The sequence below is a fragment of the Lagopus muta genome, chromosome 6 (genome assembly GCF_023343835.1).
Source record: "Lagopus muta isolate bLagMut1 chromosome 6, bLagMut1 primary, whole genome shotgun sequence".
Taxonomy (NCBI): Eukaryota; Metazoa; Chordata; class Aves; order Galliformes; family Phasianidae; genus Lagopus; species Lagopus muta.
In genome coordinates this window covers 44,034,700-44,050,315 of record NC_064438.1, presented here as the reverse complement: position 1 = coordinate 44,050,315, position 15,616 = coordinate 44,034,700, and the positions used below count along the sequence as shown (strand labels likewise).

The following is a 15,616-nucleotide window of genomic DNA, read 5'->3' as shown; positions in this document are numbered from 1 at the left end:
AACTGAACTGTTACAGGAAGAGATTTTGTTTTTACCTGGATCTATTCCAATTAGGCTCTCCAGAGACTTTATCTTTTTTGCTGCTTCTGCAGACACCATACTATAATGCAAAGGATCTTGTGAAATGCAATGGACTTGTGGGACTTCTCTTGAGGATCTGAGCATAACACTGTCATTCTTCAGGTCAGTAATGAACATGCAGCCAGAAGAATGAGTAAAAGCCAATGGAGATCCTAAAACAGATAAAACAAAGAACAGCCCCACAAACTTCAATTAAATGCTTTGTTATTGCAATGTATCAAAATGTCAGAGAGATAAAATCACAAGAAGCTATTTAGCAACACAGAATCCCTGCCTGATGATACTTATAAAACAGGTGATATTTTAAGATACACTGCAGCAATAAAAACACTTTGAGGAAAGAAATGTGCGCATATATATATAATATGCACATATATTTATATAATATATAAAATGTGTGTGTTTGTGTGTGTATATATATATATATGTACATACACATATATAAAATGTTTTCACTTCTGGAAAGCTCATGTGGGTAGCTGAGATCAGGCTTTTCTACACTACCATCTCTGATATCAGCCTGAGGCAATTCAGGAACTGACAACTGGTACCCTTCAAGGAAGCCAGTCAGGAATTGGCAAGTCTGAAAACTAGGTTTGACGTGCATGAGCTAAGAACAAGTTAACACTGAAGTTTTCATAGTGTGTTGGTGATGTTGTTTCTGTAAAAATTAATTAATTTTCTAGGTTCTAGGCTGTTGCTGTGTCTCTCTATACCTCTGAATATAATTTTAATAGTGATATGACAAAACTGTGTTAACTTCTACCTGCTGGCAAGTAGTTATTGACTAAGAAAATGGAAATTGCATCTTTGCACAGCATCCTGTCTACCTAGCTAGGGAAGGTATAAACAGGCAAGGAGTTCCCGAAGTTCCTTTTGCTAAAGAACTAGAAGAGGGAATTTGAGAAACACTAAAACCCTGGTGAGCAATAAGCTTATTCAGATCTGACAGTATGTTACCTCCCTAATCTGAAAATATTTCATTTATATATTAATTCTGGAAATCTCAATACTTGACCTACATAATACTTGATTTGCTAAAATGGGCATGTTTTTGGATAAATCACATCAGGCATATTTAAACAAGTAAAACATTACTTTGTTGGGATGGTGGAAAGGGAGAAGACGTGCTTGCTCTGTGCTGGATCTGTTGGGAATATATGGGCAGCAATTTAAAGGAAAGTAGGGAATGTGATCATTGAGGTTTTATATGCCTCACCAAACCACGTGAATAGACAACATATTAATGAAGCTAGCAATGACTTAGACTTTGATAGATCAATGACCTGGAGCAATATAATGCTGTCACTATGGTTTAGTTGAGGTTTCTTGCCCTTTGAACTCATGTCTGCTTTAAATGACTGGGTAAAGCACAGGATAATAACTTTTTACAGAGGGTAAGGTTTTCATTATATAAAGTGTGTCACATAAACTTCACTTTGAGACAAAAACTGAAACTTAAAAATTCACAAAACAATAACAAAATCTTTTTTCAGGTCAATCTCTCTCTCTCTCTCTGTCTCTCTCTCACACACACACACACACACACACACACACACACACACACACACACAAAGACTGAAGGATGATTTTAAGAGTTTCCAAAGACAGTACATACTGCAGTTGATTACTGCTTCTATTCCAGTTACGCTGCAGGCCCAAAACACAGGGATATCACCAGGGTGAAGGTGAACTGGATCTCCGTAGTCTGGCTTGGAAAGATCTTGTATTCCCAGCAGACCTGTCATTGACCAATATAACCTCATCATCGGTCTCAGACAAGCAGTAATATTACAGAAGGTGAGAGGGGGACCCCAAATCCTACCCGGTGATACTAAGAGAATAAGGGCAATGGCAAATCCCCCTGAAGTGGCATATTTAGTTTGCACTGAGTGCATTTTCTCAGGACCTGAGCTGTCTTGTTCCTCCTTTTTGTTGGTGACATCAGTAAAAATGTGTTCACTTCGTTTTTGCAGCAAAACACAGACAAGGTGTTCATACTGAGTTCCCAAGATATTGTACATGTTCTCTCTCAACATAGGAATTGCAATGATGGCAAGCAGGAATAAATTAATGCAATGCAAAATGGGCTGTTTCTAGAACACACATCCTAATTCCTTAGCTTCCTGCATTATTTAGCTAAAGAAATGAGAAATCTTTTACTTCTCTGGGTTGGATTAGTACATCTCACTCTTAGCCAGCTTTCACTAACTTGTCTTTTCCTTTAACACCTACGTGCAGTATTCTAGGTCATTCATTTACCTTTTTTTTTTCCTTTCTGTTAAAATTAAATACACAGGTGAGACCCTCACAGAGCAATGAATTCTCACTAGTCTCTCAGATTTAAGCACCGAGACCAAATAAATTACTGCAGTGTACTGTTACCAATGGCATCGCTTTCCATGCCATGCAACGTGATCTGGCTGTGTATGCAGCTCATGAGCCCACTGACTGACAAATTTCTGTCATTCACACACATCCACCCATACTTCTCCCCGTGCCATCGATCTCATTTCCACCCTGTCTGTGGAATCCCAGGCAACAAGAAAGCATTTAAATATAAATGAAACTGCATACATTTTTGAAACACGCAACTATACTTTTTACCAAAAGCACTCTTGATATATAACTGTCATTATTCAAGAATTCTATGTATTCCACTCAGTTAAAAACTACCTTATCTTTTTTCTTTTTTTTTTTTTTTCTCTTCTAGTTGAGGCTTGTATCCATTAAAATAATTAAAACATTAAAATAGTGGGGCAGGTATTAAAGTCTTAACATTTCCCATGGCTTCCCTTCCACCATTTTTATTCCTATTTTTTTAATTGATAATAAACCCCACATGGAATGAAATATGGAAAGTACTGACCAGGGTTACCAATGTGAATTGGTGCTCCATGATTTTCTATTTTTAATTCAGATGTTGCTAGCACAGCTGCTTCCAATTTGCTTTCAGGAATTGGTCTCATTGTGACAACTAAGTTGCAGCAAAAAGTAGAAATAGCGTAGCATGGCACAGCTGTCTGGCAGTTAAAAAGAACCAAAAGTATTAGAAGAAATAAGCCAGATAATAATATTCATTTCAAATCCTTTGGAAAAAGAAAAAAAAGTTTCTTCTTTTAAGAATCAGAGGTGAAATCTACCATTCTTAAGCTTCTTCATAGAGACCAGTAAGTGCTCCAAACCATGTGTTTTTTGCTTCAGTACATGTAATGTAGAGCATGAGCTCAGTATATTCACAATATTGCCAGAAAACAATTCTGTACATCCTACATGGAAAGTGAAAAACTAACAAAGCATCATAGTGACAAATCAATTTGGTTTGAACCTCTTCTCTCTACTGGAATTCAGACAAACTACGTTCAATAACACGTGGGGGTCAGGGCTGCTAACTGGCAGTCCTCTATTGCAGAAGCAGCATGCCAATTCTTTGCATAAAAAAGTCTTTTGTGCCTCTGGGAAAGATCTATGGAATTCATCATCCTTTTTCACTGGGATGCTGAAACACCTTTTCTATTCAGAAATACAGCAGCCAAGGTTGCTAGATGTAAATATCTGATATATAAAATTGCATTTGAATATAAGTGAAAAATGTAGACAGCAACAGCTGCATAAAAAATGTTTGTTAATTTTGTATAACAATTATACCTGTCACTGAATAAATGCACTCCGTAGTTCTGCACACTATTTTTGTGCTATAAGCAATGACATTCTCCTAATTCTAAAAATGTTAAAGACAGATACGTAGCTGTTCTCTTTTTTCTTTAAGCTTGGTTAAGGGTCTCACATGAAGCACATTTGCTCCTTCAGTTTGACAGGCAGTACAGCAAAAAGACTGCCAAAAGATAACATTCATTTACTAGAGCAGTACGCTAGGTATATGAAAAAGGCATTCAGTTGTATTTAAAAGTGTTCTTAATATTAGTCTACCTACTAGAGTCAGAATTATATTAGGAGCTCTGCTAAGATTAAAATCTGCACTATGCAGTTTCTTACAGTTTTCATGCTATGGGAGGCATTTTTCAGGTCCCAGAGGCCTGGATCCTAGCATGTGTGCAGTATCAAGGCTCTACAGCCATAGGAAAAATCCAAAATGTGACCATTGTACTTGCAGAACAAACTGCTGCTGTGATGGTTCATAACAAATAATATTGCTGCTAACTGGGAATGGTATAGAGAGTGGGACATGTATTAAAGTTGAGCGACAGAACAGTACATGTTTCCTTCTTAGTTTCAACTGGTAACCTAGGAGTAAATTCAAATGAAATGGCTGCCATTTCATGAAAAAGAATAAAATACCAATTCAGCTTTGCAAGAAGTTAAGAAAAGCACTGATCTGATTGGCATATTTGCTGGGCATATTTTATCTCATATTTTCATACTCTTAACACCAGTATCTGACTGAAGTTACTGTGCAGAATTGAAAAATTTCTGAGTGATCAGTGTAGGCACATAAAATAAATATGGACGAATAATGAAAAGGTTACAGCAAAGGTTATGTCTGTGCATCCTTACCTTATACATGCTTACGCTACGTTTTTGATCAACATTTCTTACAGGAATGCCAGCAGCTTGAAGTACTTTTTCAAAACTAGAGCTGCAGCCTAAATAGAAAGCCACCATGTCCTTCAGTTGTTCAGAATAATCCTTTAGACTTTTTAGAGATCCAGTAAAAGCTCCGTACTCATACTTTCTGTACTGCAGGCAGTCAGTTCTAGTGAAATAAGAAGTTATCACAGCTTTCTCATACTTTCTGAAAATACGTATGACAAAAATTATCAAAAATTATTATTAAAGTATTTTAAGACACTATCAAGCCACAAGATATAGCTTACTTTATCCATTTCACTTCTTTCTGAGAAACAGTGGGGAAAAAATTTAGTATTTGCAACAGGAGACTCTCAGAAATATCATATAGCCAATATGCCTGTGTTAATATCAACAGAGGAGAGGTAAAACATTACAACTTCATTCTTCTCAGACTGCAGAATTGTAAGAAATTTTATAGAAGTTTCCTTTTGCTTTAGAGAAATACTTGCAGTACTGATAATTGTGATAATACATTTCTCAAGAACAAAACCATCAGGCTGATTCTATCCTGTTATATTCATGTGCAGTTTTCACTTAAAGGTGTAATTCCAAGAAAATAAATTCATTTAAAATGTATATAAGCACAAGCGGGTTATTCCCTGAAACACTGATTTTTCCTAATCATCATCAGCACTCACTGCAGAACTTTGAGAAACAGAGTCAGTCTGTATTTACCTGATATCAGAATCACTATTCAGAGAAGGGCACTTCCATTCCCCTGGTTTACTTCTGTGTAGCAGTGGCAGCGCTCCACTGTTTGCACGGCAGAACTTCTCGAAGTCATCAGCAAGGGACTTGTGCAAAATCACGACACTGGCCTGTTTGTAGCCTGGAATTGTGGAATTCTTCAACTTAAAATGTAATGCTGAGCTGCAAATTGTAGCCCCTAAAATAGTAAAGTTCTGGTACAGAGTCCATATGCAGTCTATTTCTTACTGCATGGGTGTCAGACCTTTCAACTTGCCTGGGTTTAGTGAAGAGAAATTGTCTTGGCCACGTAGAAAATATGTAATAGAGTTATGAATATAAGTAACAATCACAGAAAGCTTACTTTTTGATAAAATGTAAAAAAAAAAAAAAAAAAAAAAAGCAAAAAAAACCCCATAAAACTAGTGGGATATTTGACCTTGCTTTCATGAATGTAATCTTTCAATGTCTTGTTCAGTGAAAGTGGTTGTAATTCTCAGTGAGCTCTCAAGGTGCTCCTCAGAGATTTTTGGTCAAGTATTGCTCCTCCTGTGCTTCGTCCTTAAGATCAGCGGTTCACAAATGTACCTGCTGCCAGAAGGCAATGACATGAATAAGGCATGACTCTAAAGCACGGAGTATTTTTTCTCTGTTAAGGCAGGTCACGCTGTGTCTTTTTACTAGGCTTTCATCAAATTCTTCTTTGAGTTCAGTGTCTGATTGCGAATCTATACATGTTTGAAAATGTGCAGGTAATGCATTTATTTCAACTGAAAATGGAATCACAGATATATATGTATAAAAAGATGCTTTTTCTGGAAATCTTGAAATCTATTATCAGATTCACTTATTGAAACTGAAAGCAAGGGTGCATATTTTTTTCTTTTCACAGGCCCGTGTTAATCCAACACATCAAAATGCATGAAATTATTTTCTGTAACTTGAGCTCACCATAATTCAAGTTTGAATTATGGTTTGAAACAGACAAGTTGGTAACAGCACAGATAAGTTGACTTTTCACCTTGAGAAGATGCACGTTAACTCATTAAGTCCACCAATAATGATAAATCTTAAGCCATTTTTCATCTTCACTTTCTGGCACAAATTTTCCTTTTGATTCCATAAATGACATCTCACAAATCATGAAATCTTTTTAGCATTGTATTCTGACCTTCTTTCAGAAAAGTGAATTATGGCCTCATAATCTGTATCTGTACATTTAAGGAACTCCTAGAACTGGTGATGATTCAATCCATTGGACTTCATGATATTTACAGCTTTGATGATGATTTGCATGACATTACCCATTTTTAAAGCTTCCACACATAAATTTTCTTGATGTACAGTGCAGTGATATTTCATCAAACATGATCTGCCAGTGGCAATTGTATCATGTTCTATTAATTTTTGAACTCCCTCCTTTTAAGCAGCCATCGCTGGGGCACCATCAGTAGCGATGCCAGATATGTTGGCAAGGGTTAAAGAAAATCACTTTAGTGTAATTTTTACTGCTTCATAAAAATCAAGAGATTTAGTTGTGTCTTTCAATGGCACCAAAGAAGCCATTTCTTCAGTGACATTGTATTCATCATCAATACCTCTAATGAAAATGGCAGGTTGAGCCATATGTGTAGCATCAGTACTTTCATCTGTTGTCAAAGCTCAGCATTCAAAATTAGCAGCTTTACCCCCCAAACTTCTTTTGATAGATTTTCCTGTTTCTTCAGTTTGCCTGGCTGCAGTCTGGAGAAATCAGACTGCATTTTCTTGAATTCAAGAAAAACCTGTTTGCTAAACAAACTCAACATCAGTAAATGGTTTTTCTTTTTTTTTTTAAAAAAAGCTGTGCCAAGCCAGCTGTGGGCTGTGGGTTGGACATGCCTGACTTAGGGTTTGTTTGCTATGGAATTTTACCTTGAGCTGCAGTTAAACAGACAGAATTACAGATCATGAATAATCTGTTGCCTCTCACACTGAATCTTAGGCATTGCTACCATTTCCAATTAAAAAGCACACACACAAATAGAAAAAAAATCAAAATTCACAAAAAGAACAGAACTGCTACACTTTCTTCACTTAGAATCAACTTTGACTTAAGTTGTTGACTACTTCCATGCAGCTGTTTCTAAAGACATTCATATTTTTTGCAATGCATATCAGTGTGTCTTGGGAAGCTATTACTGTGTCAGACAGCAGACAGACAAGAGGCTGTGCAGAAGCCCCCATTCCCCAATTTCCTATGGTAGTCTGTCATCCAAGAGGCAGTTGAAATCAATGATCTTCTTCAAAACCTGTAGAAAACAGCCAAATTCTACTTTTGACCATAGCTAACCAAGAAACCAAAAGATAAAATGCTGTTCCTGATGGAAAAAATGTAAAAGTAAGGCTTAAACTGAGGCAAGCATGTATTTGCATACTGAATGTGACCACAAACTGCTCCTTTGGGACTATTCAGCACAAAAATTCCTTTTATTACTAACGAAAGTTACTAAACACAGAAATAGCTTCTTGCTAAATACAGAAAATAATTTTTGTTAAATAAGCATACTAAATATAACCACAGAAGAAAAGACTACACTGAGCTACCCTACAGCCTCATTCCCTACTGCCCATGTGAAATCTACAGGCACTTTCTACTGTGCTGATTATATTCACAGATTATTAAAATTATGGCCTTAGTCAGTGAATTGAACTTGGAGAGCACTGAATTTGAAATGCTATTCACTTCTGTCAGACTGAGTCTGTAGGCAACTTCCAGGAATACTCTGAAGCCAGGAAGCTTTTTTTACCGACTCTAGATAACTTCATTCTTCCTCCTGATAACTATCCTTATTTTTTGTATAATGAAAAGATATTTTTCACGTCTCTTACCAGCTGAAGTGTATACTTTCATTATGTATCCATCGCTATGAATATATTCCTGAACAGTTCTAGCTAAGCTGGACATGCTGATAATTAAGGCATGAGTTCAACACACTGTTGTCCCAGTTCAGAGAAATTTTGAAAGACTTTTTTGATTTATTTTGTGGATGATAGTGAAGGCAACAAGAAATACTTACTTTAGAAGTATAGTGCAACAAATGAATCAGAAAAATCACTTCTGTGACCATACATCTCTGTGCACTAATTAAAGCAAGGTCTGTGATGAACACATTATGTGGCCTAATAAATGTGATGATAATGTGTGTAAGGAAAGCCAGATTTACCTTTTTTCAGACATTTTCTGCATCCATAAGTTCTCACTGACATAACAGAGAGCTAAAGAGTATGCTACAGCTTTGAAAACAAAGTCCAAGTACTTTACATGTGTAGGATGATACATTTTCTCTAATCCAGCTTTGTGATTTAAGAACACAGTGTCAGGGGAATAAAATGTGATTTTAAAAAAACCCGGACAAGTTAAGAATGTAAGTCAACTTGACATTTCATCTCATTTACTTCATTGCTTTTGAGAGTTCTACATTCCTTTGCAAACATCATGAACAGGAAAAGAAAAAAATACATGCAAAGACGTTGCTGTGAGTCCAAAACAGAGTCTCTCTCCATATGGAGCTGTTAGGTCGCCTTACCTTCTGCCATTCCAGAAATATTCCTGTTATGAACTCTGCTGCAATGAATTATTCTTCGCAAATGAGGAAGGAGAGATTTCAAACCTCCAGTCAAAAGCATCTGTTCGGCCTTAACAGAAAGATGTTAGTTACAAATTTAAATACTTGTAAAAAACATTTTAAATTGCTGGAGAACATGATTTAAATTTCCTTCTCATGCCCCAAACAAAGTTTATTATCACTCAGAAATTTTTAGTTATAACCCAACAGGCAAACCAAAGTTAAAAGGTTACTTCATTGACATTTTCTGAATAAAAGCAAACTGAACCTTTCAGTAAAATCTGCCAGAGATGTGCACATTAACATTCAGGATAAAAGCCCAAGTTTTGCAAGCCTATAACCTAATAAACATTTCTTTTTTCGTAGTTAAATTTTTGTTTTCTGGACTTCACTCTTTCAAAATTTGCTATGTTCTTAGAATTGCCAAAATATAAATGGATTAACTTACAAGATATATTCTATACTATTACTTATTTGTTGAAAATGCTTTCAGACAATTAGCAATGCAACCTTGTGGTAAAAAAAAAAAAAAAAAAAAAGACTACGTTCAGAAAATGTCATTTTAACGTATTTCACATCTGTTATACTTCTCAAATATTCATTATGTGGAAGCAATCCTATGGCTATTCTCCCACTGGGAAAACAAACATGTAGAAGTTTAAGTCGTACTTCATTCAATCTGGAGAAGGAATAGAGATACATACCCAAATTGCAGTCAGTATCTTACTCTTTTATTGTATATTGGAAATTAAAATTGTGTATTTTTACAGTATTATTAAAGTTGAAATATTTTTCTCTTAACCTAAAGTATCAAGAATTAAAATTGTTTATCATAACACCGTAAAGAAGAAGTAAAATGTATTTTAGAGTAAAATAATAATTTGGCTCCTTATGATTTTAACCTCGGCTGCTTTCCATGATCTAATTCAGAGATAATGTGCTTGTTTATCTAATCATATGCTCACTCTAAGTAAAGAAACTGAACTATCCTCCAAGCAACTGAATTACCATCCTCCAAGTTTTTCTTTAATTCAGGAGGAGCCATTCTTGATGTCAGTCATGAGAAGCAATGATGATGATTCCCTTTTGCTGGGGGACGTATTTAGAGGAGGGTTGTTACAGTTAGGGTAGTAAGGTTACTTTGCAGTTGGACTTAATGGTTTTTAAGTTTTTTTTTCTGACTTGAGCAATTCTATGATTCTATGATGATTCTATGATAGAATATGCGTTATTCTTTTTTTTAAAGGTGCCAGTAAATTAATGTGCAATGAAATGTTACAGCCTTCCAGCAAAAGTTAACTTTGCTGTTAAAGATCCACATTTTGTACTTGTAACTCTGATTGCAGAAGGTTTCACTCCATAGTGGAATGCATTTGAGCCACTTCATTATGAAAATGTGTACCTCTGAGTAACTCATACCTTAATTAACTCGAAGAAAGAGCAATTATGTATTTTGACTGAAATTAAACTCTTATCATATGCTGTCTGTCCAAAATATTTCCCAAAGCTTGCAGAATTCTGAGAGGTTAAGTTGATTTAAGTGAGCTTTGTATCTGGACTTCAAAAATCTTCAATTCTTAATTCTGACATATTTATATAACATCGTCAGCCAAAAGAAATAAGCTTGCACATTTTTCTTGAACTCTAACTTACTGTCTCTGACTCATCCCATCTTCTCTGCTTCTAGATATCAATCTATATGCCAATTAACAATAGTCTTCATTGCAAAATTCTGAACAATTCCAAGTGCATATTTTTAAGATAACAGGAATATGAATAGAGAAATGTGGCTGAGGTCTGATCCAGGCCTATAACTGCCTGTAGTATTTTTACTGCAAAGGGAATTTCTAACACCAATCTGGAATTATGCATTCAGACAGATGTATTCAAGGGATCCTTTATTTCTAAGAATCTTTGAAAACATCTTAAGAACTACTAGATTACTTGGATTTAAAAGACAGTCTGAAGTTCAGGAAACTAGTTTGGGACAAAAGCTGTCTTCAGTTCAGTATTTTGCCACAAATTCCCTAGTGTGATGTTGGGAAAGTCTGACCCTCAGTGTACAGAATTTATGTCCAGTGGGATTTTATTAGCAAACATTTAGGCACCTAAATTTTTTAGATTCATAAAAGTGTAAGTGGATAGCAAGCTATTTGACTATGACTATCAGTAGTGTCAAAATACTGGCTCTAAATACCTTACAGAAACTCTTGATCTTGTAGTTTCAATCTGTGTACACTGCCCCTAGCTGCACAGCAAGATATGTTGTTGATGATATGATATGATATGTTGACTAGTTAGGAAATAAGTAATTTAAACATTGCCTTCGTATAAAAGTAGGATGACTCATCTATTCCAGATGAGATAGAAAACACACCTTACAACCATTTGTGATCACTGTGCTAATTTTATAAAACTAAGGGGAAAGTCTCCTATAAGATAAAATTTTGACCTGTAACTTCAGATCACTGTATTTGCTCTATAATGTCAGTAATAGATTATGTCTCTCTTAATTTATTTGTCACTGAACTTGAAGAGACAATAAAAACTCAGATGCTTACAGTAAAAATGTAGCTTTTGCTATCTGACTTCCTCAAGAATGGCTAATTTCTGCACAGTATGTTGCTTCCCTGTGCTAGGGGGCACGCTTAAGTTTAGATTCCCCAGCCATCTCCGAGACCACCTGGAAAAGAGCTTGAGGACAAAATGATCGTGGCCTGTTTGGAATGACAAGGGAAAAGTAACAAGATTATTCAGGTCTTACAGCACCTTCTCCACTTTGTCCCATCAGGATATCTAACAAGTGGAGAGACTATCTTCATGGGACTTGTGAGCAGCTCACTAACTAAATGCTCTGGTAGGGCTGTTAATCAGTAACCAGCACTTGTTCCTTTGCCTAGCTTTTTCAACTGCTTTTATTTTGTTCTGAAATAGTTTCAAGTAACAGTACCAGGTACCTTATGTAGATGTGATGGATCACGGTACAGATAAGACAAGGTGCAAGATTAGTGTTAAAAAGCCTTTAAGATACCTACATGGCCTATGAAATGCCTGTTGTACCTGAGGGTATCCTTTGCAGTGTTTCTCCAGGACACTAAGGTGTCACGATCACTTTTAAATAACCAGGTTTTTTAAAATATGGTTTCACATTAGAAGCACAACTTATTATTTCACGTGTATTTTTAGTGTTATATACTGAACCTAAATGAATGACTTAAAATGCTTTGCTGTCTTTAGCCATTAAAATGGCACCCACTATTGATGTGAGGACGCTGCCACATTCTGAGCTGCGCTCGTGTGTCTTGACAAGGAAGTTGGAAGCAGTATTGTATTTTAAAAATATACACATATTCAGGAAAATAACTATTCTTTCCATCACAGTGGTGATCAGAAAGGTTCGATAAACAGGTCTTGGGTGTGGTTTTATTAAGTTTAATGTGAAATATCATTTTACAAGGTTTAGTGGGGAAATACTGGTGGAAGGTGATGGCTGGACGAGATGACCTGGGATGTCTTTTCCAACCTTGGTGATTCTATGATTAAGTATACATCTGTGCAGCACCACTCATGTTAGTGGAGTTGGGTGGACAAAAACAACCTGATTATCTTGTCCCCACTGATGTACAGACTGCACCATTATCTAGGCAAAAATGATTTTCAGAAAAGTAGACTAAAAAAAATATTTTTCAATACAGAAACTGTGATCAATTCTTGCCAAGAGAAACATGAAGTCATTAAGCATTTTTTTGTGTAGTTTTTAGGACCGTTGTTGGGCACTGTGTCTATGAGCAATGAGGTGAGCAAGAGGCATCTACTAAGTGTAGTAGACTGTTTCTAAGAGTCATCTTTATCACTCATTGTAAGGAATGTGCTCTTTTTCTGTTGAATCTCACAATTCATGGTAGGTGAAAGGCATTTTGAGAGGAGTGTTACTTTATTCTGCTAAAAGACTTGATGTTCTCCAGGGGAGTGCCCTTCCCTGACAGATCACTTAGTGATTCACTAGTTTTTAACTTTAATCCTTATCTGCTAACAAAGTTAGTTACTGTTTACCAAGGTAAGAGTTAAACATTGTACATCTATACTTAAAAAAAGTTACCAGCATCCACATATCTTTACCAAATTATCTCTAACCCAACATGAAGCAAGAAAAGTTTAGTTACGGACTGAATTTAATAATGAAGTAGTCTTGTATTTCACATGGCCTGTTTGATGGACTGAGTAATCTCCTTGTACCACCCCACTGTATGCACATCCTGGGCTTTTTCATTTTCACCTTCTTTCTTTTGTCTACAATGTGCTTCTCTCTGCCTTTGTCCTCCCTGAGCTCAGTCCTCATCTCACAACTCTAAGCTGGGCTGACTCTCCTGGAATTTGCTTCCTTGCTCTATCTGACTGCACCTTCTGGCAACTTCAGAATGTCAGTAGCTCATTTCACTAGCTCATTTCAATTTACATCCATGCCATTTTTCTTGATTGCTCCTCAAACTCTCCCTCAGTTTTCATCCTTAAAACTCACTTTTCTATTCTTCTTCTGAAACAATGTAATCTAACTTTGTAAATTAAAAAAAAAAAAAAAACAAAACAAAACAAAAAAACCACAATATATAAGTAATACTTTTGTACACTTTTAAGATGCAGACTCCACTGAATCTCAGTATCAGCATCAATATGTGTGTATATATATATATATATATACATATACATATATATACATATACATGTATATGTTTGCTCTCTTAATATTACAGATGATAGGCTTGGATTAAGCATAGCTTTATTTCTATTTTCTCCATTGCATCTCACTAATTTTTGTCAACAGAACAATTAAATATCCTTGCAAGATTATGTACCTTCACATTAAACTCTTGACTGAACTATAGGTTTATAAAGCATTTTTATAATCTGTCAATATAATCACTTTCGATATCCTGAAAAAGGAAGCATGTAAAGCGAAGGATTTTATATTACCTTAGGGCTTTCAAAATAAGAAAGCAAATCTGTAAATTTTGCAGATATTTAAAGATGAGTATAGATTCTTTCAAGATCCACACTGTAAATTACTCAGTTTATCACTCTGTTTAAGTGCCAGAAAGACTCAATTTTGAGGTGCAATGGATGTGTCCATACAACTGTGCTGAACTACTTCAGATAAAAATTAATCTTTTAGTGTTGTTATATTTATATTCATATTCATATTCATATATTCTTCAGAAGCATCAGTGTGACTGTTTCGCCTTCACAAGTGTCAAGAAAATTTATGAAATAAAATATACATAAAGTATTTCTGTAATTTTCAAAATGAATCACCTGAGAATCAACAGCCTGTAAAATGTGCTTCTGATAGCAGTAACATATGAGTCAATTTGAAGACTGGAAAGTAGTTTTTAACAGTTTCTGATGTTACAGGTCTGCTTTTTCAGTGGCACTGGTATACATAAAAATATGGTTTAACATAGCAATTTTTCAAAGCAAAGAGACTTGCTTGCAAATAGCCAAAATCTCTTATGGAATATAATCTTGCAATTTTCCTGTAGCTTTTATCCTATTTTCAATTTAAAATTTGATAACAAGACAGGGTGATGACATATATCGCTCAGTGACCAAAAATATGCAGAGAGCATTACTTAACACTGTTGGGTAGGTTTTTTAGACATTGTCATGCAGGTAACTTACCCAAAGCTACTGCTGCAAGAACAGCAACAGCAGGGTCACTTGAAACATGAGCCAGCACACGGGCTGCCTTTGCTAATACTTAATGGAAAGTAACCTAAACTAATTATAACCCATGAAAACCCTTTGTGTACTGCGCCTTGCCCTAGTATGAATATTGGTTACAGAGGTTTCTTAATGCAAACATGGTTTTAAAAGACTTGTTGCTTAATTATGAAGCTCATCTGAAATTCCGCCAAAAGACTTCTGTGAAAAGCGCACAAACTTCTCTGAAAATTTATTTAATCTCATTTTCCAAACAGGTCTCACAGCCATATTTGTAATGCTTTATCTGAAGAACCCATTAACGATCCTTTCGCTCCTCATCTGCTTTGAATCATTTCAAAGCACAGAAGTGCTCTGTGTGTAATTTCAAAGAGGAAATGCTTTGTGTATTTTCAGACAGTGGTTCATCTAGCAAATTAAGATTTAACTTTACATTTGAAACACAGGGTATTTGGCTTTGAAGTTCAGGAGCCTTAAATAAGCACCACAAATAGAATTTTAAATGAGTTTCCGTTAGTATTTTCTCTGCTGCCTAAAGCAGTTATCCTACACTTATGATCCTGCAGATTGTGTCAAGATGAGCAACTGGCAAGAGAATCAGTGCATCCTTGATGCAATATTGTTTACTTGCTAAAAAAAGACACACAATGTTTAGTTTCTCCCAGTATATTAAGAACAAGAATCAGAAAGCAATCACCAGTTCCAACGCAGTCATGTCAGACAGCACTGTGTGTTAGCAAGGCACATCTTGTACAGCACTCATCCCTTGAATTTCTACTATGTTTATATTATTATGGAATTAGCTTCCACTCTGGGACAAAATAAATTGTTACTGATGTGGAGAAATCTGGGTAGAGACTAGAGAAAAGCCCAGGCCGTGAACTTTTCCCTAGAAACCAGTTCTCCAGAGACTAGAGTTCAGGCCCTACCCC

General features: G+C 35.7%; 2 protein-coding genes across 5 annotated transcripts in view; one reads left to right on the top strand and one right to left on the bottom strand.

The window, feature by feature from the left end:
* The window catches only part of RPS6KA5 (ribosomal protein S6 kinase A5), a 126,252-nt gene that overhangs the window by 31,937 nt on the left and 78,699 nt on the right, over window positions 1-15,616 (top strand). The gene's annotated exons all lie outside the window — the stretch shown is intronic.
* Window positions 1-15,616, bottom strand: part of DGLUCY (D-glutamate cyclase) — a 39,488-nt gene that overhangs the window by 12,763 nt on the left and 11,109 nt on the right. For 3 of the 4 annotated variants that reach the window (XR_007377980.1, XM_048950102.1, XM_048950104.1), the window contains exons 2-7: window positions 8,928-9,036; window positions 5,347-5,557; window positions 4,597-4,795; window positions 2,951-3,104; window positions 1,700-1,822; window positions 36-233 (exon numbers count right to left, since the gene is read on the bottom strand). Coding sequence is in view for 3 of the 4 variants with exons in the window: in XM_048950102.1 (XP_048806059.1) it covers window positions 36-233; window positions 1,700-1,822; window positions 2,951-3,104; window positions 4,597-4,795; window positions 5,347-5,557; window positions 8,928-9,036 (994 nt within the window). In the remaining variant the exon portion in view is untranslated. The remainder of the gene's footprint in view (window positions 1-35; window positions 234-1,699; window positions 1,823-2,950; window positions 3,105-4,596; window positions 4,796-5,346; window positions 5,558-8,927; window positions 9,037-15,616) is intronic. The other variant, XM_048950103.1, reaches the window with a different exon arrangement.